The following is a 24678-nucleotide window of genomic DNA, read 5'->3' as shown; positions in this document are numbered from 1 at the left end:
GTCTCAAAATGTGCCACATAAAACAAGCATTTCTAGAATGCTTCAGTAAGTGGGTTGCTTTTAAACCTTTTGAAGTTCACCCCACAGTTGAACTGATGAAACTGCTGTTGCCTTCTGCCATCCTCTTGTTTTCTAAATGGCTGCTTAGCCCTGTGACCAGGAGCTATTGTCCTGTAATCTAGGGATTATCCCCCCTCCCTTTTTTTTCATCTATGCTATTCTAGCACTTTAGTGTAGAAACAGATTAATATTTCTGGTAGCTATAGCAACTCTGTGTTGAATGTGCTTTCCTCAATATTGAATGATAACAGGAACCAGCCTCGGTTCTCTCTGCAGTCATTTCAGTGCAGATGAATCACACATTTCCCCTAGCTTTTCCTTTCCATCTCAGCGGTTCACAACTTGCCGCTCGCATTTTGAGGTGCAAGCACAGAATCAAACGAAACAGATGTTTGCTACCCTAGAGGTAAGGAGTTGCAGCTTCTTTTCCTTCCATACTTGCAACTCAAACCCTGGAAAGGAGGAAGATTAATGTTCCCAGCAGTTTCCCCTTTTAATTCTGTATCAGTATCTTAGACCTTGGGTAGTCAGTGTGGTGTCTGGCACACTGGCAAACTCCCTCAGTAAAGATGGGAGCAAGGTACTATGACCAGGTTGAAGGCACGTTAAAATTTAAAACACCTCCTGACAATAATTCTTGAGAGGTCAGAGATTCTCTGTACATGGTAGTGTTTACTAATGCAGCAGCAAGGATTCTTTATATAAAGGAAAACCTGAGGCCACTTATCCCTCAATCAGTAGATCAAAGTATGAATGAGGCATGTTGGAAACAAGACTGGAATTTTATTTATACACATTCAGTGAGGGTTAAAGCTCAGTGATTACTCTGGGAAGGTACAACACTTTGTTTCAGTCAGATCACTTTACAGAAGTAATTAAGAACTTTACTTAAAGCTTTACTTTAAACCTGTTTCTAATTAAACTAATTGTTCCAAAAATGGTTATTTACTCAGCCAGTAAAACACTTTCAGACTCCTCCTAGAATCTTTTCCTTCCCCTCAGAAATAATCTGGGTTGCCCAGCCTAGCGAAACCCTGACCACCCAGCCAAGCCTTTAAAAGCCTAAAATCCACCTAAGCGCTATCTGACCATTTATGTCAGGTTCTCTTCTTCAACTCTCCACTCCCTCGTGATTGGTCAACACACACCCCCAGTCCTGACTGGCTTCTGGGTCTCCAGGAGTTTGAGCCAAGGCCCAGTGTCCATAAGTGTCCTCCAGATAACTATTCCTATCATCCCTGACCATTGCCCATGTTGGCTAGGGCTGGTGAGCCTTTCCATCACTTGAGATCTGGCTGGCTCTTCTCTCCCCATGCCATAAGAAAAGTTTTCTGCTTCAGTTTTGTAGAATATTCTCTCCTGGAAACAGTGATGCTCTCTGGGCAGAAGTCCAGGGCCCTATTCAGCAGAATGATAGACACACAGAGAGAGCAGGGCTAGATTTGCACATTTTGAAGCAATGCAATGAAACAAGCGATGGTGCTAATACTTGGAAATCTTGTTGAGGTCAGCCACAACAGTTTTAAGAGAAGCTTTTAGAAACTTGCTTTTTAGCATATAACAGTCATGTTCCAAATTTCATTCAGCTATAAATTCCATAGTTGAAATTAAGTTGCTTTTCTAGACTCTTCTTCACATTTTTGCCACCATTAAACTGTATTGTGAATCATTGCTCTTCTTTCCCAATGGTGTAACATCTCTCATTTACCCTAAAAAAGGTCTATAGGAAATTGTATCCTAGAACATTTTTTTTTAAGCTGCAGGTTTCCAAAGAGTAGAAAAGTGTTCCTTAACAGTTTCCAATACATACATGTTTTTAAGCAGTCGGTCTCTGCTCCGTGCCCCAAACATGAGTTTCCAACATCATTGCTATTATTTGGAGTTCAATAGACAACTTTTTTAAGCTATAGAAATGCCATTTTTAAAGCACGGATCTCTGAAGTTTGGACTTGCAGATGGTAAAAAGAGTGTTCTGTTTACCTAGTCTTCCCATGCACATGCCTGGCAAAAGTGGCTAGAGTGCTTCCTTCTTCTACAGGAGCTTGGCTGGGAAGAAGGGAAACAACCTGAGGCAGAAAAGTGGAAGTGACCCGTTATTCCAGGTCAAAGACTGTTGCTTTTGTCCTCCCTCTGCTGAAGCCCTGGATCCCTCCAGCTCCTTTCTTCCTCATTTGTGATGGCCCTACACAAACGGTCATGTGAGGCTGTAATTTCGGGGGCAAAGTGCCATCAGTATGCTAGTGATACTCTGCTCTATTTCTCCACAACATCTCAATCAGGAGAGGCTGTGCAGGACCTGGACTGGTGCCCAGGCACAGTGGTGGGTTGGATGAGGAAAAAGAAACTGAGCTTTGAATCCCAGTAAGATGGAGGCACTGTGGGTGAATGGTTTCCTGTGTCTGAGAAATTGGCCAGTTGCCGTCCCTGGATGGGGTTGTGATTGGAGGCCTCAGTGGCTAGGAGTGGCTTCTGCTTGCTTTGACTGGTGCAACAACAGGATTGGGATAGCTTGTTGCACCTTAATGTTCAGGCATTAATGACTTCAGTATTGGATTACTATGCAGGACTTCCCTTGTGCTTGGCCTGGAAACTGCAGCAGGCTCGCTGACAGGAGTGAGACCCTCTCAGCATATCTTGCTCAGAGATCTGCAGTGGCTGCCGGTATGTTACAAGGTCAAGGGCAATATGTTACTGCTCTCAACAACTTGGGGCCAGTTTTCTTAAAGGGGGCCTTGCCTCATATGTGTCCAGTCGGCCACTTCAGTCTGTGGGACTGGCGCTTTTACAAGTACAATACAATGTTCATTCCATGCTTGCAAGAAGCCAACCTTTCAGTGTTGCAGCACCTACACTTTGGAATTCTCTGCTCATTGATATTAGGCAGGTGCATTCTCCAAATGGTTTTCCCGTGCCTACTAAAAACTATTTTAGTTCCAGCAAGGCTACCCAGGCATGTAATCTTAACATGCAATTTTAATGCCTCATTTTCGTAAGTACAACTGTTTTAAAATTACAGATGTTATTTTAAAGCTTAATTTTTTATGTTACTTGTTTTTAATGATTTTTTAAAATTAATATTTTAGGCTATCTACTGTAAGCCGTTTAGAGGTCTTTTGTACTAGTGGCGGTATGCAAATTTTGTTAAATAACCCTATGCCCATTTTAGCTGGGAGCCAACCCCACTCAAATCAGTGAGACATGGTATACTTTTGGATCGACGTTGTGATCCAATTGCTAGTAAAATTTCCCGCCCACCCACCGGCCGACTTGAACGCCTGGGTTCCCCTACTCCCACCCTCTGAATGGCAAAAGCCATTACACGCTTTGGTACGAAACGATGCTCCCATAGCGGCTGGGGACCCGAGCAAGCGCGTTAGAAAGAGGCGGCGCAGAGAGAGGGGTCCGGGAGCTTTTGCATAGGAGAAGCGAGGGACGCATCGCGGGGTTTCCAATATAGGCGACCCCCCTTTCCGCGGACTTGCTGCAAAGCCCGCCCGGAGCCGAGTGCCAACCACCACCGGCAGCTCGCTTTAGTCCTCTCCCACCTGATGACGCGCTGTGATGAAAAACAGGAAACGGGATCTTGGGAGAGGCGGAAATTGCAGCACCAGCCGAGTTAGGAAGCCCCAGCAGGGGAAAGCGAGGAGACGCTGCATCGGGAGAGGAAGGCGCCTGGGCAGCCAGGAAGTGGGCTGGGAACAAAGTAAGTGGCAGGAGCCCGGCCAGGTGCTCCCTTGCGCGGCTCGCCTTTTGCGCCAGCCACGGGGAGGCTCCTCGGCGCAGCAAGATCCGCAAGCCGGGAGGGTCGCTGCCGCCCGCGATCCGCTTGCCCGTAGCGGGACTCGGGTCTTGGCTGGAGCCGGGCGTGGGGGCTTAAAAAAATCAAATAAAAATCAAGTGGGCGGGGGGTGCCTTGGTTCTGATTTCTGCGCCACGCGCAGCATGGCCATCCCTGGGATCTAACTAGGGCATCGGCGCTGCAAGGTGGGGCCCGTACCTGGAGCAGCCCAGATTGAGATTTGTGAGGGGAGGAGGAAGGAGAAGAGTCGTATAGGGAGGGAGGAAGTGGGGGCTGGGGTGCCACATGGCATCTCCGTGGCTGGCTGGGTGGGCTGCCTCGCTTTGATCGCCCTTTGTTCTTCGGTGGCGAGGAGGCAGCTGATCGAAGGGGGCTGAGCTGCTTTTGCTTCCTTGTCTGGGACGCTCGTTCCCGAAGGGAGGGGAGCGCCTTCCCGGCTCGCTCTTCCGCTCGCCGGGCGTGCCCGCGCTCCGTGCCTGCTCGTGGGGGCAGCATCGTGCTGGAGAGAGGACTGCCCGCCCCCCTGGGCAGTTGGCATGTTCCTGGGCGCATGGATTGCAATTCAGGCTAGTGACTGTGGATGCAAAAACTGGATGGGCTTGTATGGAGTAGGAGAATATCATTGTGTGGGGTGTGGTGTTGGATCTCAGGGGAAGGAAGTTATTTGACAGCTTCATCTTGGGGGTGCTGCTCCCCGCAAGCTTAAAGCTGGTAAGAACTCTGGCAGGGTGAACATCAAAACAACCCGTAAGTGTCTCTAGGATATGAAGCTGCCAGGTCCACCCAGCAATGGTCCATCTAGCTCAGCATTGTCTCCATGCCTTCCAAGGTTTCTCCAAGGCTACCTGGAGATGCTGGGGATGGAACTGGAGACCTGAGTGCAAAATAGGCACTCTGCCACTACGCTAATAGCCCTTCTCTTTGTCCTGTGATTGAACCCCACCCCCACCCACTTCTTAGCCATTAATGCAATAGGGAGATGTGCAATGATTTTCCTGGAGCCTTGAGGGGATGCTTATTTGTGCTTGTTAGATGCATTTCCATGATTATAATTGCCGAAAGGCCACGGCACGTGAGCCAGTAGTTTATGGAGGCAGCAGGTCATGAGCGCTGCCGCAGATCATGTGTCTGAAAACTACTGCCTAGCTGGCATGTTATATTCATCCTACGGATGTTGATGTGTCTGGGCCTACCCTTGTCATCCTGTGAGACATTGCGCTTTCGGAATCCAGAGAAGAGCACTGTTCAACTGGATGCAGATACTGTCCTTTGGAAACGGCTTGCAATTCTGTGGTTGTTCATTGCCTGTGATTCAGTCAGTCACACAAAATGTTACTCATGGCGCAGGCAGAAGTTGGACTCATTCATTCTTTCGTTCTGAAGTCCACATACCACTGGACTACCCAGTGTTTCAATGAAGAGTGCTGATTGAAGATGTTTGTTTCTGTTGTGGTCATTGCTTTGCCTTTTCAGCTTTGAATCTAATTGTCTATGTCCCACTCTGTTTTATTTCCTACCTCATTGCACTTCCTAGAGCAGGGCTGGCAAGCCTGTGCCCCACCCCCAAATGTTCCTGGGCTACAGTTTCTATCAACCCTGACCATTGGTCATGCTGGCTGGGGTTGGAGAGAGTTGGGAGCCCAACATTCATTTGACCATAGCTTCCCTCATTCCTCTTTTTCTAATCAACATGAGAAGTTGGGTCCAGACAAAATGTTACCTGATGGCCAAACCATGGTTTAGTGATCAAGATTGTATTTATATTTTACCTAACACTAGTTGGTGGCAAACCGTTTTCCTGATATTGAACTAGTGATATGAAAAGCTTCATTTGCTCAGTATTTGCATGCCAGACTGTTTTTAAAGGCACAGAGAAGCCTGTAGTCCTAAAATTAATAGATGCTGGATGTATCTGACTTTCTGACCCAAATGGCACATACAGTATATGTAGTATACCGGCAGAAATGTGTACAAGTCAAGAAACTCCAAATACCCATGAAAGGGAGATTACTGACAACGGTTAATTTAAGGTATTATTTTGAGGCCTGCTCTTTGCTCACTTAGGGAGGATATGTACACAAATGCAGTAACCTTATATTCTATAGCACAGACCTATAGGATGGGTAGCTAATGTGAAAAAATTCCTCTGAGGCAATTGGGGTTGACTTGCTACACCACTTTTTACTTTCTTGCTGTATAAAATACACTCTGCATGCCACCCTCCTTTCTTGACTACAGTCTGGATAAATTCTTTTAATGTTTTATTATGTTTTGATATGTTGGAATCCACCCAGGGTGGCTGGAGGAACCCAATCAGATGTGTGGGGTACAAATATACGGTAATAATAATACAGTAATAATATTCCTCTCTGGCTGCTGAAGAATCAGTAGAACAAAGTAGCCAGCGTGTCTGATTGTCTGAGTTCTCTATTCCCCACCCCCTTACCCCTTTTCCAGAAATTGTGTGAGTCAATGACTCATGGATAACGTTTCTCTCCAGCCTGGTTTGAAAGAAATTGGCCAGAACAGCAAATTGCATAGGAAATTTAAAGCCACTGAGCTGCTAACCATGTTCAGTGGAAAACTAGAAAGGTTAGAGCTGGAAAGGAAAACTCAGTATCTCTTGCGTCTGCAAAAGAAGAGAGGCTGAAATGTTGTCTGTTGTGCAGTACCTCTGATCCTCTCTGAATGTTGATAACTGTATGTAATCCCAAGCACACTTACTCTAAAGTGAGCCTGGTTGAATTCAGTGTGTCTTATAGAGCATTGCAGCCTTATTTTTGGTCTGGTATGTTTTGTGGGGAGAGGATTTGAGCTTTATGGAACCGGGTGGCCTTCAAACTGCCTGTGTGGGCAGGCAAGAAATTGCTCCAGATTGTCCACATGTCTTTAATTAATGCCCATGGCCATTTTTATCTCAGTTGAAACTCATTTATATAAAGAGAAGCTACCTTTAAAATCACCTATTTCCATAACTGCAATAAATAATAGTAGAAGCAAAAACTATCTTATATTGCTGTAAGTGTGCAGAGGTGAGCTGGCTAAACAGTTCAGCTTGTGTCATGCCTTCTCTGAACTGGCCTCCCTTTCTGTTGCTGGTTCACAATGTGTTTCAGATGAATGAATGAACCAAACATATATGCATGTTGACTCTTACCGGAATGAATTTCCTCCTTTTCCTTTGAAATTATGCCAGTAACTATTCCTAGCTGTGAAATAATGGCAAGAGGATTCTTTAAAATGTATTCAGCTTGCAACAATGTGGGGTTAGCTAAATGTACACCCATTAGAATTGCAGTTGTTGGCAGTATCTAACCATAGCAAAGCCATTAACCAACCTTTCATTGGGTTAGAGGGTGAAATCTATATATTTTTCCTGGCAATAATAATGTGATTCTTGCAGAACTATTTTGTACTGCAAGTATGAAACCTTTTTTATTCTAATGTCACTGTTTCTTCTGAAATTTCAGATGTGGAAAGCAAGCGCAGGCCACACTATCAGTGTCAGCCAAGATGATGGTGCTGATGACTGGGAAACGGATCCTGACTTTGTGGTATGGTTAGACACTTTCTCTAAATGCTAGCCATGCTAGTTAGAATCAGAGAAAAGCAAGTAATTTAGGGATTGCTGGCGCTGTGGGTAAAAGCCTCAGTGTCTAGGACTTGCCGATCGAAAGGTCAGCGGTTCGAATCCCCGCGGCGGGGTGCGCTCCCGTTGCTCGGTCCCAGCGCCTGCCAACCTAGCAGTTCGAAAGCACCCCCGGGTGCAAGTAGATAAATAAGGACCGCTTACTGGTGGGAAGGTAAACGGCGTTTCCGTGCGCTGTGCTGGCTCGCCAGATGCAGCTTTGTCACGCTGGCCACGTGACCCGGAAGTGGCCCCCAGCCTCTTAAGTGAGATGGGCGCACAACCCTAGAGTCGGACACAACTGGCCCGTACGGGCAGGGGTACCTTTACCTTTTTAAGTCAAAGTCTGAGAGTCATCGGGAGGGACATGCTTATGTTTGTACGCAACAAATAAATGGATTTAACTGGGTTTTTTAGTAGCTGGATGTTTCTCCTGCTGAAGGACTTGTTGGAAGAGGGCAGGATATGAAATTGAAATTAGCCAAAATGACCAGTGACAGATGGGAAGAGGCAGGGAGGATGCAACTGTAGGATTTGCTGTCATTACAGACCTTAAAGTCTCTTTCACCTCTGAACGCTCTGGTTCAATTGTAATTGCTGCTTAACCTGTTTCTCTTTCCTGTGTACTTTCAGAATGATGTGAGTGAAAAAGAACAGCGCTGGGGTGCTAAAACTGTGCAGGGATCTGGTCACCAAGAACACATCAAGTAAGCCACTTCTTTCATGGTCTTAAAACTGTGATTCTGGTGATAGTTTTGGCACGTTATTCCTTTTCTAGAGCAGAGGTGGGGAACCTTAGGCCCTGGGAACCAAATATGGCCATTGAGCCCTCTCCCTCTGACCCTTGGGTCTCTTCCCAGCCACATCCTGTTTTTGCCTGGCTGGAATGTGAATACTGAGCATGTCTCTTGCAGGGTGGAGTGTATGCATATATGGAAACTAGCCTACTGTGCAAAGCTAAAATGCATATCTGTTGCTCCTCTCATTTTTGCCTCTGGCCCCACCCACCACAAATATTGCCCTGAAGGGAATGCAGTCCTCAGCCTGAAAAGAGCCTTGCTCTAGAAAAACAGCAAACAGAGGCTGTGCGCACGTAATGGGCCTCATCTTTTAACCCAGGGCTCTTAACCAAAGTTTGAAGCTGGTCAAGAATCCTTGGCTAAACAGGTAGTTAACATTAGCTGCTGATAATATCGGTGTCGAAATGCCCTTTAACTTTGGGTAAGGAGTTTGCTTTAGGGAGAGACTGTGGGGGGTATAAGCATGTTATCAGACAGCTCACTCTTATTCTCTTAATTGTGGTTTAGATATTAATTGCATGGCATTCTCACCAGCCCACTGCTGTCGCTGTGAGGGCTCATATGTTTTTATATGTTCTAAAGGGAAGTGAAAAACTGCTTCCAGCTACCACCTTCATTGCTACATGCACTGTCTCAGAAATAGAAGGGCAAAATTTCAGATCTTCTGCCCTGTGCATTGCAGCCATTCTTATTTCTCTGGTGAGAGTTCAACTTCAGTCTAAGGCTGGGCCTGCAGCTGGCGAAAAACATAGCCGTATGTAACTTATCTGAATGGTAACCTAATGATCAGTTTTGAAAGGTAGATAGTATTGCTGTAATGAAATCTGAAGGTTATGAAGACATCAGTACAGTCGTACCTTGGAAGTCGACTTCCAAAATGTTTGGAAACCAAAGCGTGGCTTCTGATTGGCTGCAGAAAGCTCCTGCAGCCAATCGGAAGCCGTGGAAGCCCCGTTTGGATGCTCAGCTTTCAAAAATAGCTTCCAAACCGGCACACTCATTTCCACGTTTGCGGCGTTCAGGAGCCAAAATCTTCGAGAACTAAGTTGTTCGAAAATCAAGGTACGACTGTAATGGCCTTCTGCTCTAAATATTGAAAACAAATGTTTCTTGAGCATGTGACACAGTTGAGGAACCAGTTTTCCTACTCAGCTCTGGTCATTTGGTCCGCGGTATGCTTCAAAACATAGTTTGGAAATTTTTGCGACAATTGCCTGTTCCTAAAGGCATGTTAGAAACATGGTAAGCCATAATAGCAGCATAGCCTCTGGCATTGTACACTGATGCTTGAAGTAGCTCCATCTCTGGAATAGTACAAGAATGCAGATTGCGCTATCAGGTAAGGTGGCAGGGCAGACAGCACCTGCATGTTTATTGCTAGGAGGAACAGCGTCGGATGAACGGCCCTTTTCTGAACAATGTCATGGGCTGTAAACAGGGTACATTCAAGCACTTCTGGTAGGGCAGTAGAAAATGGTGGCCCTTTGCATTACAGGTGACTGGGGCCATTTCTGGAGTACTGTGCTTAATTTTTAGTCACCCATGGTGAAGAAGGATGAATTCAAGGTGGAAAAAAAGATGCAAAAAGGAGCTGCTAGGAAGGTAGCAATAAAACAGGGACTGTTAATTTAATTCTTTTCATAAGTAAATTTTTATTAGTATAAATAATACTAATAAATAGCCAATAATAGCCAAATTATAACAATATCAATTTGCGGGACAGTTTAAAGGCAGCTCCACACAGTGTGAGATAAATGATACGATGGGTATAGCCTGTGACTTCTTGCACTTCGGTTGGCACAAGAAATCCTATTTTTGCCCTGCAAAATCTTGGATGATTGATGAACTATCTGGACAGGATGGTGAAAGCACTGAAATGTTTTGCATTTTGGATGTGTAATGCACTGCAGTATTAGCATTTGAATTTCCTTACTGCAGACTTCTCAGGCAGGATTCAGCTAATGAGTCCCATCAGCAGAAGCTGACTTCTGTTTGCACAACAGGGTTGTCCCCCCCTGCCCCCTATGTGCTCCCCAAAATTGGCTCTGGAAGGGTTGGGTGAACCTCAAGAACAGTGCATGGAGGAAGGAGAGGAGGGATTGCTTTGTTTGGCAAGCTGAAACCTTAGTACGACATTGAACTCCTCCCCTAGGTTTCTTCCTCTGTTTAAAGCAGCAAGGTATGTGTGTGCAGAGGGGTGGGAATAATGTAGAAGGATTTTGAAATGGGTATGCAAATAGTGGTTTTTATTTAATTATGGGAGTAGTTGATGTAGTTTCTTTCTCTTCCTAAAGATAATTAAAAATGTTAAGGGCAAAAATGGCACAGGAGGCGAGAGCTAGAACAAAGTGGCATCTATTACTGCAATTTCTCTTATTTTTAATTGGTTTTGTCTCAAAAAGCATTCATAAGCTGAGGGAGAATGTATCCCAAGAGCATCAGACTCTCAAGGAGAAGGAACTTCAAACAGGACCAAAAGCTTCCCATGGCTATGGAGGAAAATTTGGTGTGGAACAAGACCGCATGGACAAAGTAAGTGCAGAAGATTTTGCACAGCTGATGTGCTGTGTAACAGGCATGATTTGCCAAACAGGGGCCTCGTCAGGCTTTCTTGGACCCTGCCTCATGCTCAAATGTCCTGTCCCTCTTTCTGCTTCTGGGTGTCTGGTGCTATTGTTGCATTCCTTTGACAGGGAACTTGGGATAGTGGAAAAGTTGGTCTGACTTGACTTGGCAATTCGTCCAGCTCTTAGTTTTGCTTTCTAATTGCAGGGAAGTGAAAATACCTTGTGTCATGTCCTGCTCCTGGGAAGGTGCTTAATATTTCCAGTACACTTTCTAAATTGAGGAAATGTCTACCTCACATACATAATTGACATTCATGCTGACTTCCCTTCCATTCATGAATCAATCCTTTGACATCTTCTCCCTCTCTATACAGACCCTCACTATCACTGCCCAATAACAGAGTTCTTAGGACATCCCACAACAAGAAATAAAACAAATTCAATAACAAAACACTTAAGAGTATAAAGACAGTGGTGGTGGGGAAGACATATTAAGAACATGAAGCTAAATTGAATTAAAAATAAAACCTCCTGCCTAGAGCTGAAATGACAGAAGGGTAATACTGCTGATAGACTTGAAAGCCGCTGAGAGGTTTAGGAGAACCCACAGGATTGAAACCCGCATGACTGCCTTCTGGGAAAGGTGATCTCAGAGGGCAAACCAAGACCATTTCTGTGCTCAAATGGGCTAGAATGACAACTGAAATTGATTGAGAATGCTGAGGATTCTTGGCTTAAAAAGAAAAAAGGTTATTATTGATTGAGGCATAGAGGTAGTAGGAGTCTAAAATAAGAATTGCAGAAAGCCATTGGCCAAATTTGCTGAGAGACATGTTGCCTCCGTGCTTGATATGAGTCAGTGTGGTGCCAGGTGGAATATACACACTGCAATACTCTAGGCCTGCATTGTGGCATGCAGTAAATGGCCTCTGATCCTTACAATTCATGAAGGAGAATTGTGGTTAGTAAATCTGAGTGTGGGTTGCAGCAACCACAAGCTCTTACCTCAGCAGACAAATGATGAAGAGGAAAATCCCCAAGTATCTTAATTCTGAACACAGGATTTGAGGAACTAGCTCTTGGGTCAAGTTGAAACTACCTCAGCTGATGAAAGAGGCTATGATTTTACTAGAACTCTCTCTTTCTCTTTAAATCTGATCTGCAGTTGACGTATGCAAACTTGGTACAATCATTAAATTGTTTATCCCACAGTCCCAATAGATTTTGTTTCTGGTCATTGCAGTTTGGAATAGAAGCCTATTGTACCTCCTCCCATGCTGAAAACTCTGTTATTATTTTATTTTGAAACTCAGAAATGGCAAATTGCGCGCTAGAAAAGCTCCTGTTTGATAAGGCACATGCTTAGCATCTCTCTCCTGCTCTGCAGGAAGACAAATGTGGAGACCAAATGTGGAGGAAGTTGTTAATGCTTGATAGAGACTTTGGGAAAGGAAGAGAGTGTCTGGTGGCTTCCTGTAGGATAGCAACACAACACAACATAGTGCACACTGAAGGCACAATTTTAGCTGAATTCTCTTGCAGTTGGAAGATGCTTTCTGGTATAATAGCTGGCGCAGTAATGGCAGCCTTTATTTTATTTATACTTTTTCTTTGTAACAATATTTAATATACTGACAACTTGTATAGAAAAAGTCGTGTAAAGCACATATACAGTCACGGTAAGCATCAAAGACCAGAAACTGTCATAAGAATCTGGCCGATCACATACAACTTATCCAGCTGAAACAACCTATTGACATAAGTAAGTCTTCGAAAGACATCTAAAAAATAAGAAGCAGAGATGCTTGGTGGAATTCCATCAGGAGGGCATTCCACACTGATGGGGTCGCCACAGTAAATACTTGATTTATCATAGATACCAAGTGGGCCACGTTCACACAAGGATAGTTCAAAATGACGTTTGTAGTGGTTAAGGGCTATCCCTTTCCTGTGGCCTTCTTGCATCTCTAGACCATGATACTCCTAGTGCATTGGCTCCCCCCCCTTTGCTATTTACAATTGAGTCTGTATATATTTTGGTAAATGGAAGTACTGACTCCTATAAGCTGAGGTAATGGAATTTCTCTCCCCCCCCCATTCACTTTTAATTTGTATACCGCCTTTCTATATTGCTGTACACAAGGCAATTTACCAAGTTGAAGAAACAACAAAATATGCAACAAAGATCACACATCCTATAACAGTCTAGTCCATGAAATGACCAAATACCTCCCTGTCAGTGACTTGCTCAAGAGCCTTTGCACCTATAAATACATTTTGAACTTTAAATCTTATTTGGAAAAGTAAAAATAACAAGAAAGCTGGATTTTTACAATGTTCACATCATGTCAACTGAAGAGATCGTGTTCATATATATCTTGGATGGGGACCTCCAGGCCACAAGCCAAACTTGGCCCACCAGCTTTCTGCATCTGGCCCAGGAGGCTGTTTCTCTGAAACTCGGCCCACCTGATGTCATATGTGATGTCAGGTGTGAAGCAGGTAGAGATGAAGCTGCACAAAGCAGGATTGAACCACCAACTGCATCAGCTGATCCACAGGGAGTTCAGTCCCATCTAGTTCAGTGTGACAACAGATGACTGACAAGGAGCTGGTCCCATCCACCTGTCAGAGTTGGCCTTCTGGCATGGGGGAGATAATGATCTGGCCAAAAAGGTCCCCCACACTCCAATATACATGGAGCCAAGACTGCAATCTTTGCTTGTCTTCTACAATTTAAGTAGAAAAGGCAACCAAGGTTGAACCTTTAAAGTTACATGTTTTCTTAGAAATACAGAGCAGCCATGGTTTAACTTGTTTGAATAATCTTAAAAGCGCTCTTAATTGTTCATTGACGCCCTTAGCTTTCTGATGTCATTTCTATAGTTTCTTTGGGGCTTATACAAACTTCAGGTTCCACAGGGAGGACCCAGTAACCATAGTGCTTGTTCAGTTTTGTGTTGAATGAATAGGTTTTTCCTTCCTCTAGGTGGAAGTTAATTGGTCCATATGTTTATATTAAATGTGTCTTTTCTTGTTCTTCCAGTCAGCTGTTGGTCATGAATATCAGTCTAAGCTTTCTCAGCACTGTTCCCAGGTGGACTCGGTGAAAGGTTTTGGTGGGAAGTTTGGTGTGCAAGTCGATAGGGTTGACCAGGTAAACGACTTCCTGTATTTCTAGAAATGCGTTTGATAGCTGCCTCCTACATTTTTATAGTGTAGGTGTTGATGTGGCTGTATTAAGATGGTTCACATGTAAGTGTCATTTATTAATACCACTTGGGGGTGCTTCTTTGTTTAGAATACTCTTGTAATACTTTTTATTGTTATTAAAATAATTTTCATTTTATTTATTTATTTCTGCAGTCCGCTGTGGGATTTGAATACCAGGGGAAAACTGAGAAACATGCTTCTCAGAAAGGTAAAGCATTCTGAGGAGTTTCTGTAGAATTCATATTTTCTTCTTCGCAACAAATGCTGCTGCAGAATTCTTTTCCAGTACAGTGGTACCTTGGGTTACATACGCTTCAGGTTACAGACTCCGCTAACCCAGAAATAGTGCTTCAGGTTAAGAACTTTGCTTCAGGATGAGAACAGAAATCGTGCTCCAGCAAGAGGCCCCATTAGCTAAAGTGGTGCTTCAGGTTAAGAACAGTTTCAGGTTAAGTACGGACCTCCGGAATGAATTAAGTACTTAACCCAAGGTACCACTGTATTTTTTTCATGAAGGCTTATGGAACAGGAATGTTAAGCCTGTCATTCCATGTCACAGTTGGCAAATGACCCAGATAGAAGAATTGACCTTTCAAATAATGAGTTGTGGCAAATCCTTTCCTTTTTTAGAGTTGGTTTTTTTTTTAAAAAAAGATGGGACCCTTTAAATAAGAGGATCTTTTGTTACAAGATACTTTCTACAGAATATCATTTGTGTTTAGTACCTCAGTATTGAGTCTATTCCTAACTGAATAGCCACTCAGATGGAAGCCTTATTAGGGCATTTATTTCCTTCACACGTCAAAATCATGTGAGGAGCGTGGCGGTACACTGTCTAGGCCTTACCCCTAACATATCAGATATCCTTCAGTAAAGTTACTGTAACTGTGACTATTACATAAATGCCAAATATTTACTCTTTAACACACTTCAAACCACTCTTTTCATAGTTATAAGGGTGGCAGGGAGGTAATTATTGAAGGAGGTGCCACTAATTAGCATCATCTTCAGAATTGTTCAACCGGCATCCATGCAGTTTGACATTTTTTCAATGTGCTCGTTTCTCAGACTACTCAAGTGGATTTGGCGGGAAATATGGAGTACAGGCTGACAGGGTAGACAAGAGCGCATTGGGATTTGACTACCAAGGGAAAACAGAGAAGCATGAATCGCAGAAAGGTTTGTTGCTTGCATTATATTCTGTGCATTTTTTAAAATTTCAGGAGCTTGTGCTATGGTGGTAAATTTGTAAAATGTTTTTTCCCCCCTCTTTAAAAAATAGGGCAGCGACTCATTTTTATAGCATCAACTCAACAAATAACCTTCCTTTCGTGTTTGAAAATTCTCACGGTTTAGCTAACACAGGAGTTCTCTTCAATCCAGAGTTGGCGTTAGAGGAGGCGAGAAGCTTATCTAGTAGGTTTGATAGAAAATCTTAATACCTGGAGATTCTAAATTCTGAGTTCCGGCTGCAGTGGTGGAAAACCAAGAAAAAGTGTCTCTTTTCAAAAGCTTGGTAATGGGTTTCCGAAAAAACCAACCAATCAACAAACCCTTATTTGCCTGTTTGTGGAAAATGACCTCTTCTTCTCAGTTCTCTGGTATGGGGGTGGGGGGTGTTTGCCAGGGATAAGAGGTAGTTAGGCTTTTGTTTGCATATTTTTGTTTTTGCTGCTGCTGCTCCTTTCTGCAAAACCATGAGCAGAATTATGCACTTTTATTCTCTGTGGAAGAAACCAGTCTCTTTCTGTTCAGTTTTTGCAGGAGGCAGCAAGGAGCTACTGCAAGCACTTGTTCTCCAAAAGGCTGTTTCTCAGGGAACAAAAAGCCACTTCTCTTTTCCTTCTCCATATTTTATTGAAAAATACGGATGAACTCGATGTCTTGTGATGTGAAAGTGTCCTCTGTGGTGGTTGGGTAGTGATGGCTCTTTCACACATGCAAGTCAGCACTTGAATACTCAGTTGGGGTGAGGGGCAGGAGAATGTGTGAACTGACCACTGCTAGCCAAATAGCTATCAATAGAAAGAATTTAGTGTCTTAGTTTGTACTGCTGTGATGATTTTTTGATTTTCCCTCTATCCCATCTCCAGATTATTCCAAAGGTTTTGGTGGTAAATATGGCGTGGACAAGGAGAAAGTGGACAAAAGTGCTGTTGGCTTTGAATACCAGGGCAAAACGGAAAAACATGAATCACAGAAAGGTTTTTATTTTAAATTTTATTCCATGAAATGGTTTTGGGTTGGCCTTCTTTAAGCCTGAGCCTTTTAGTATACTTCAGTATCCCTGCATAAACGGAAGCCTTCAACTTTTAGAAGTAAAAAAATCCTCTTCCCTTTCGCTTTCTCTTTATTCGGTCTTTTTGTTTTGTTCATTTTGTTACTTTTATATCCTTCCTTTCCTTAGAATAAAATATAACAAAAATCCCACAGCACCTGACGCCTATGAAATAAACAAACCTAAAGTTGATTACTTAAGGAAGGCCTCTGTGAGAATACACAGTTGTATTAAAGTTCTGAACTAACTTCACAGCACACAAGTTCCTTCATAAGGATTGTGTTGTGTTTATGGATGTTATGGATTTTGATTTGTTTGCCTTACTGTAAACCATCCTGTGACTTGTGCAAACGGTGGTATATCAATCATTTCAATAAATCATCTAAATAATCTTATTTGTACAAGTATTTATAAATGTTTATAAATACAATACCTCTGTAATATATAGATATATACAATTTATAAGTGTAACAACCATTAAAAGCAGTATAGAACAATCATTAACATGACTAGCTACCTATGATTATTTGTTTATTTATTAAATTTATATATTGCCCTTCATCCGTAGATCTCAAGGTGGTTCATAACTTAAAAACCACAAAAATATCCTGTGAATACCTCGGCTCAGACAATTTACTGCATCCAGCAGGAAATCTGGATGATAGAACTAGTAACTGCTGATGTGGCAAAACACTACTATTTTTTGTTTGTTTTTTGTTTGGTATAAACAGCTGCCTCTTAAGTTTGCACCTCATAAGATTAGCAGTATTCCTTCTTGTGCATTTCTGTTTTGTGTAAATTGGACTATAGTGAATATTTGCTGAGTTCTATACAGTAGCATTCTCAAGGCACTGTGGAGCCAGGTAGCAGAGTAGAAATTGCAAAATAAATGTCCTAAACATGTAGTTTAATTCATCTCAGTTCGCTGAGTCCTTATGACTGCAGCTTTGTGTACTACTATTTTCCCACCGTTAAAAAAAAAAAATCCTACTCGTACATTGAGTTGGACTTGGCAAGGGGAAGAAGACCTCTAGCTACTTTCTCTTAAATATATAAATTCACTTTAAACTTCCTCCAGGACAAAAACGTTATTTCGGTAACACCTTGTGTTATTTTATCTATCTAGATTATACAAAAGGTTTTGGTGGAAAGTTTGGAGTGCAGACGGACAGACAGGACAAATGTGCCCTTGGCTGGGATCACCAGGAAAAAGTACAACTGCACGAATCTCAGAAAGGTATATACATATTTCTTGGCTGTACATATAAAGGGGTACAATGATTACCATCCTATATACTGTACTGTATACTATACTATACTGTTGTCGTGTTCATATAGAAGGAAGTATATGCATCACATGATCTCTAGCAGAGGTCACCAAAGTGGTGACCTCCAGATTTTAAACTACAGCATCCCTAACCATTGGCTGAGGCTGATGGAACTGGGAAACTTGTGAAAATATTCTTCAGAGTTTTCAGACTCAAACTACATGTTCAAAAATATTACATGGGCTTGCACCATTTCACTTGTATATTGTGAGGTGGAAAGGGAAATAGTATGCCTGAATGCTTTCCTTTGTGAAAAATGCGTTCTGCTTTTGAAAAGATGGGTATATCAGAGAAAGTTTTAGCACATTCTTCTCCTTGGTGTGATTGCTGTGTATATGCAGGGGATTTTTGGCATGGGCTTTCAAACGTGTGGCATTCCAAGCTCTGATTTCTCCCAGCTGCAATCTGAAGTAAAACAGTCTTGGGACCATAAGATTTCTCAGTGTGTATTTTGGTTCTGAATTGCATGATGTGTTCCTGAAAGTAGTTATGGGAGGCTACTCTTCAACGCCATGGGAGTCATCCCGTGGTGTCCTGCAGGGTTTCATCTTGTCCCCCATGCTATTTGACCTCTATATGAATCCACTGGGAGCTGTCATCAGGAGATTTGACGTGCCATCAATATGCAGATGACACCCACCTTTCTCTTTTTGTTTCATCTGAGTTGGGAGAGGCAGTTGCTTGGAAACAGTGATGGACTGAATCTTGGAAAGACAGAGGTGTTATGTGTTCTGAGTTCTTACACCCAGGAAGTGAGGCAATGGCCTGTCCTGGGTGGGGTTACACTCCCCTGGGAGGAGCAGGTCTGTTCCTGGATTCAGCACTGTTTGTTACTGGAGGCTCAGGTGAGCTTAGAGGCCAGGAGTGCCTTTTTCCAGATCCCGCTGGTTCACCAGCCTCAGCCCCTTTGGGGCAAAAATGACCTGGCCATTGTACTCCACGATTGGTAACTTCCATATTGGATTATTGCAGTGTGCTCTAAATGGGACTGCCCTTGAAGACATCTCAGAAACTTAAATTGGTTGAAAATACAGTGGCCAGATTACTGGCTCTGGCTCCATTTAGATAGCACATAACTCCTGTTTTAAAACAGCTGCACTGGTTACCATTTTGTTTCTGGCTCCAAAATACTCATATTAGTGTTTAAAGACCTAAATGACTCACCCTCTAGATACCTGAAAGACCAACTCCTTCCCTACTGGACCCTCTTGAGCTCTCAGATTGGTAGAGGGGGGCACTCCTGTTCATTCCACTACCCTCAGATGCTATGGGGAGGGGGTGGCCCAGGAAAGAAAATTCTCTCTGGCAACCCCTAAGTTGTGGTACTCATCCCAATAGAGGTGTCTGGCAACTTCATTATTTAGCTTCTGTGATACTTGAGATGCGTATTTTTAGGACCCCCCTTCCTTTTGTGATTTTTTATTTTTTGTGATTGTAAATTGTTTTAATCTGTTTTTTAACATTGTGTTTTAATTGTTGCAACCTGCCCTGGTACCTTAGGGTTAGGGGCAGGTAATAAATTAATACTTTTGGGGGCTTTTTAATAGTGTTTGTTTTTTGTTCATCCATGTTGTATCTAAATATGTCTCTCTTCCTCCTGTCCTTCTCCTTCTCTCCTCTTGCTTCTTTCTCCTCGTGATATAACCTGGATTTCTCAGACTATAAGAGTGGTTTCGGAGGGAAATTCGGTGTTCAAACAGAGAGGCAGGACTCCTCAGCTGTGGGGTTTGACTACAAGGAGAAACTAGCGAAGCACGAATCACAACAAGGCATAGCTTCTAGTTGTAACTTACCCAGTGCTGCCACTTCTACCATAGACTTAAGTTGCTCTCTTTGAAAGTCCTGCACCTCCCTCGGGCAGTTTCACGGCAACATTTCTTTCTCTCTGAATCATATCATCCCAATACATCGCTGCAATCTTTAGTTGAATGTTTTAAAGCTAATGGCAGCCATTCTTCATTATTATTATTTTTGGCAAGTGCACATCAGGTCAGTCGTCTGCAATAGTTTTGCTTGAGTGTGGACTCTATGATATGTAAGGAGTGGACCTCTCCCATGCCTTGTGTGGTTCTTGATTCTGGCCTACAAAGCCTGAGTCTTTGCCATAGCAAGGTTGATTCTGTCCAGGAAATGTCACTTGTAATACCCACGTCCTTAAACAGTTGAGTTTCTTCCGTCATAACAAGAAGCCAACATTTTAGGTTTATGCTGAAATTGATAATACTGCTTAAAAATGCAGACATCAGTGTCTCTTTCTTTAAATGCAATGGATGAAATAGCATAACAGGCACCACTATGAGATTATCGTCTTTTCTCCATGTGCTGTGAAATCAACCTAGCCAACATTACATATAAATATACAGTGGTACCTCAGGTTACATACGCTTCAGGTTACATACGCTTCAGGTTACATATGCTTCAGGTTAAAGACTCTGCTAACCCAGAAATAGTACCTCGGGTTAAGAACTTTTTGAGAACAGAAATCGCGTGGCGGTGGCACGTTAAGAACAGTTTCAGGTTAAGAACAGACCTCTGGAACGAATTAAGTACGTAACCAGAGGTACCACTGTATATATATATAGAGAGAGAGAGAGCTCCCTTGCCTCTTTCTTCAAAGGAAAACCCATGTGCAATTCATTTCCTAGAACTAGTACAGTAGTTTCCATATGTTGCAATGTTAAAGTCATGCACCATCCATCCGATATAAAATATGCCCTGATTTGGCTGTTAGAAGGTTTGAGATTTTGTTTTTATGCAGTGTATCAGTTCAATATAAAACATGTAAATAATGTCTTCATTGAAACGTTAGGCAAAGGTGACTTGGTTCCAATGTTTTGGGTGGATAGATAGATATATAAACTCTCTTTACATAGAATCTCCTTGATGAAAATAAGGCAAGGCAGCCCATGAGATCCTTCTATAAATAAGAAGTATTTCATTCCTTCAGTTTCCCCCCACAGTGTGTGTGTTTTGTAGAAGTTTGTCTATCCAGCATTTAATTGTACTGTTGTCAATCTTTAATGAGACAATGCCCTGCTCAAAGTAGACTCTCTGAAATCGGTGGGCCTGACTGATGTCAGTTCAGTGCTTTTCATTGTATCTACTAAAGACTATGGCTTAGTTGGCTACAAAGCCCTCTGTGGTTAATATATCTGTGTCTTTTTGGCATTTAAAACGCTCATTCATTGACATGGTGAATGCCAGAAGTGGCGAGAAGTAAATGCTAGAAGTAGAGTAATCAAGGCTGCTCTATGGAAGTGGTGTGAGGCAGGCAGGGTGTTGGGTCCAGAGAGGGAGAGCATCCTTTTCTTTGCTTGATTCCTGCCAACGGTCATCCAGTGTCATTTCAGCTGATGAATGTGGAAGCATGAATCTGGCCCACTGTAGCTTGCACATCTGCCGACACTTCTTCCAAAATCTTACAAGTATATATATGTATATATTTATTGCATCTACTTCTTTTCCGTTTTTTGCTTGGCTGCAGTCATTGGGAACTCTTAAGCATGCAGCTCCTTTCAGTACTCATCTGCATTTGAGAAAACTCAAAAGAGGGGTAGAAACAATCACCTACAATTAGTGTTTTTTGGTCCTGTTTTTAGACTATTCGAAAGGCTTTGGTGGAAAATATGGCGTGCAGAAAGATCGAATGGATAAGGTATGACCGTAAATCAAATATTTCTTATGGCAAGGATGGGCAACCTTTCATTTCTGTCTGGGAACTGATGATGGGTGGAGCCAGAGATAAATTGTCTGCATTAAATAATGTGGAATAAATACCCCCTGACATCAGTTTTTATAATGGCTGCCTCAGATTAGAATCACCAGTCCAATGCAGAGGTGCTCAGAAATAATCCGCTCTGAATTCAATGAATAAGTATACAAAGGAGCTTCTTACTTTATTTTCTAGAACAGCGGACCAATACAGAACCTGTTCTGGAAAAGAGATCCTTTCTTAGGCATATATACATACTCACGTGTGGCTGGTGGATGATGAAAGTGGTTTTTGTTGTTTTGTTTTTAAGAAACAAAAATTGTGAGGTAATTCATATCAGCTGCAATTTTAGCAGCTCACAAGAAGTAGAAAAAAACATTACAAAAATGTAGCATATAAATGTCCAAATGCATAAAAAAGAGCGTTGCAACATAAAAAGTACCAGGGATCAGTTCATAAAAGCATCCTCAACCTTCCGTGCAATTGTAACCATGTCTACTCATATGTTGAACCTTCATATATTTGTGATAGAGACATCTGTTCCCTTTGCTACCTCATATCATTGTGCACTTAAAGCTTCTCTACTGCTTTTTGAAATTGAGAGTTGCTCTTTTGGGTTCTCTGCTCAGTTGAAATTTAGCTTTGTGTTTCATTTTAATTATAAAAAAATGTCAAACACCTCTTGCATCCAAGTTTTCATTTGTCATTAGATTGGCAAGTGTCAGGTGGCATTTTGCTTTGTCTGGATACTTATTAAAATCACACAGCCTTTTTATTTGTTTTGAGTGCACATGTCACCTTTGAGAACGTGCAGCTTGTACATGAAAAGCAACTTTGGAGCATAAAAATGACTTCTTCAAATAAAACTGTTGTGTGCATTTCTAATGTCTTGTTATCTTGTCCCTGAATATGTTTGTGACCTCATCTGTCTTTTATTGATAGAATGCAGCAGCTTTTGAAGATATTGAGAAATTGTCTTCAACGTACCAGAAGACCAAGCCGGTGGAAGCTGGTAAGGCTATATTTTAAAATGCTGAAAATCTCTGTCCAATGTTTTCCTTGTTTATGGTTTAGGTTGCCCTTATACCTGAAATATATTAACTTCTTGATGGCCTAAGTGCCTAGCATTATGAGGATGAGGGGCTGTGAATCTCAGGCTTGTGTGCTCCTCTCTTCACGACTGACACGGCCACAAGGAGATTCCTGAACTTTCAGCTTTTGTTTTGGATTAACCACGGTTTAGTGTTGCAACTGAATCCCAAGTTAATCTTAACTATGGTGAATAAAAACAAGACAGCTTCTTAAATTATGGCTTGAAGGTGACTAGTTTCCATTAAGCTAAGGCGAGCCACAGTTTCTCCCAAGTTCAGATGGCAGATCAGATGTGGTTAATCTATAAATGAAAGGAAAACTTCTCAACTCCTTGTAGCAACATTTCAGGGGTGGTGGCGGTTTGTGAGCCTGAGGTTTACTGCATTTCACCCTCATAATGCCAAGCCATGCTTAAGCATTACATGGGAGTGCAGTCATTGCATCAGCATAAGTACTAAATCTCCTAGGTATATTTAGCTTTCTATGCTTGGAATGGCGAAATAAAAATTGGATGGACTTTCTAACGTATTTTCTTTTTTGTCTGCTCAGGAAGGGAGTCATCATTTTAAATTGAACGTGTCAGCTAATCCTTGGCCTTGTTGCTGGAACGACTCCCGAATTCCTAACTTTTAAGTCAGTCATTTAGGCCTGAACTTTCAATATGTTCCAATTTTTGCAGCATCTGTTTTTAGTAGGAAGGTGAATGAGTCAGGCTTCTCAGGGGATTACATTACTTTTTCTAAGTATAAAGAATTTGCTTAGTCTTAATTTTGGTTACCAGTTAACTCTGGATCTGCATGTTGTGGAGGTTTGCATAGGAAACTGCCCTGTAAAATGAACGTCTCAATATTTCTCCTATTACAGCAAATAACAAAACCAGCAACATCAGAGCTAACTTTGAAAACCTAGCTAAGGATAAAGAGCAGGAGGATAGAAGGAAGGCGGAAGTCGAAAGAGCTCAAAGAATGGCACAGGACAAGCAAGAACAAGAGGAAGCCAGGAGAACGCTGGAAGTCAGTGAAATTCATTGTTTTGCCTCTTTCTTCCACCCTCCTCCACCCTTGAGAAAAAAGTCAGAATTGGTTTTGTTTTGTTTTTTGAAAATAATTAACTTTAAAACTTCTAGAAAGCTGTCAACTTTTACGATTCAGGACTAGAATACATACTATAAATAGGTCTGGTTATTGTTTGCTTAAAGTCTTCCTAGTTCCAGGATTCATTAATCAGGCTGTAATCCAAACTATGGATTCAAAACTATGAGGAGGGAAGGAAGCTATTTTTAGATATTTTTAGGATCCCTGCTTTCTGGTTGTCACTGCAGTGTACATCCCAACTGATGAAGCTCACAAAAAGAAAGTTCCTGCTGATAAAATGTGAGCTGTTGTCAACCAATCCCTTTGTGTCTGGACTGGACACAGAAACCTCTAGAAGCTAAACTGTTAGGACCTCCATCTCCATCTGAATTGCTCCTTTTATTGTTAAGAAACCTCTTGGTGTAACTCTGTATTGCTAGCATCCTATATGTCACTAGCTTTACTTGTAGCAGAGACATTCAGCTCCCTGATTTCCTTGCTCTGGTGCTGGCAAGAGAATCATTGCTGAGCATTTCTGAGCTGCAGTGGGATAGAATTGGGTGCTGAAGATGGTAGGCACGCCTCCTTTATGACCCTAAAGCTTGATCCTATGACTGGGGCGCACAACTAGACAATAGAGAAGGATGTTTGCATGGGGCTGAGCAATTTTAAAATGTTCTCACCCTGTAAGGTTTGAGTTAAGCAGCTGGCAAAATGCAGAGGCAGTTCCTCAGTAAAATATGTAGAACCAGCTGGAATAAATACACTAGAAGGGTTTCTTTCTCTCCCCCCCCCGCCCCCCGCCTCTGTTGAGTGTTCTCTGTTAAAGAAATATAACTTGGCTGTATCCTTGCTCCCAACCGATTCCTTTCTTCATCATATGATCTGTATCCCTGATGATGTCATTTAAATCTAAGAAAGAGAATAGCAAGGTGGTAGTTTTTACTTTTATTTCTAATGAGCAAAGATACTAGATTATTGCTCCTAAATGCCTACCTCTTTTGGACTATCTTTAAGTCCTAGAAAGTGCTGTGAAGCTTAATCTGGAGAAAATTACTAGCAGCAGCACCCAGCCTGGGTCTTCCTACTGCCACCCACTCTGACTCCTGCCTTTGAGACACTGATGTA

At 42.4% G+C, this 24678-nt stretch overlaps 1 protein-coding gene across 3 annotated transcripts in view; it reads left to right on the top strand.

Moving 5' to 3' along the window:
* CTTN (cortactin) overlaps window positions 1-24678 on the top strand; it is a 37819-nt gene that overhangs the window by 4891 nt on the left and 8250 nt on the right. Inside the window, exons 1-13 of one of the 3 annotated variants that reach the window (XM_080983403.1) lie at window positions 3688-3763; window positions 7330-7413; window positions 8121-8194; window positions 10690-10819; window positions 13901-14011; window positions 14221-14275; window positions 15136-15246; window positions 16161-16271; window positions 17472-17582; window positions 19332-19442; window positions 21273-21328; window positions 22328-22397; window positions 23342-23490. In XM_080983403.1, the coding sequence (XP_080839529.1) occupies window positions 7330-7413; window positions 8121-8194; window positions 10690-10819; window positions 13901-14011; window positions 14221-14275; window positions 15136-15246; window positions 16161-16271; window positions 17472-17582; window positions 19332-19442; window positions 21273-21328; window positions 22328-22397; window positions 23342-23490 (1173 nt within the window). In that variant the 5' untranslated portion in view covers window positions 3688-3763. Of the gene's footprint in view, window positions 1-3643; window positions 3764-7329; window positions 7414-8120; window positions 8195-10689; window positions 10820-13900; window positions 14012-14220; window positions 14276-15135; window positions 15247-16160; window positions 16272-17471; window positions 17583-19331; window positions 19443-21272; window positions 21329-22327; window positions 22398-23341; window positions 23491-24678 lie in introns of those variants that run through there. The other 2 variants (XM_080983401.1, XM_080983402.1) reach the window with 2 other exon arrangements.

The sequence above is a fragment of the Podarcis pityusensis genome (genome assembly GCF_964106645.2).
Source record: "Podarcis pityusensis genome assembly, chromosome: 1".
NCBI lineage: Eukaryota > Metazoa > Chordata > Lepidosauria > Squamata > Lacertidae > Podarcis > Podarcis pityusensis.
The sequence above is the reverse complement of the archived record's forward strand: the minus strand, read 5'-3'. Positions and strand labels throughout refer to the sequence as shown.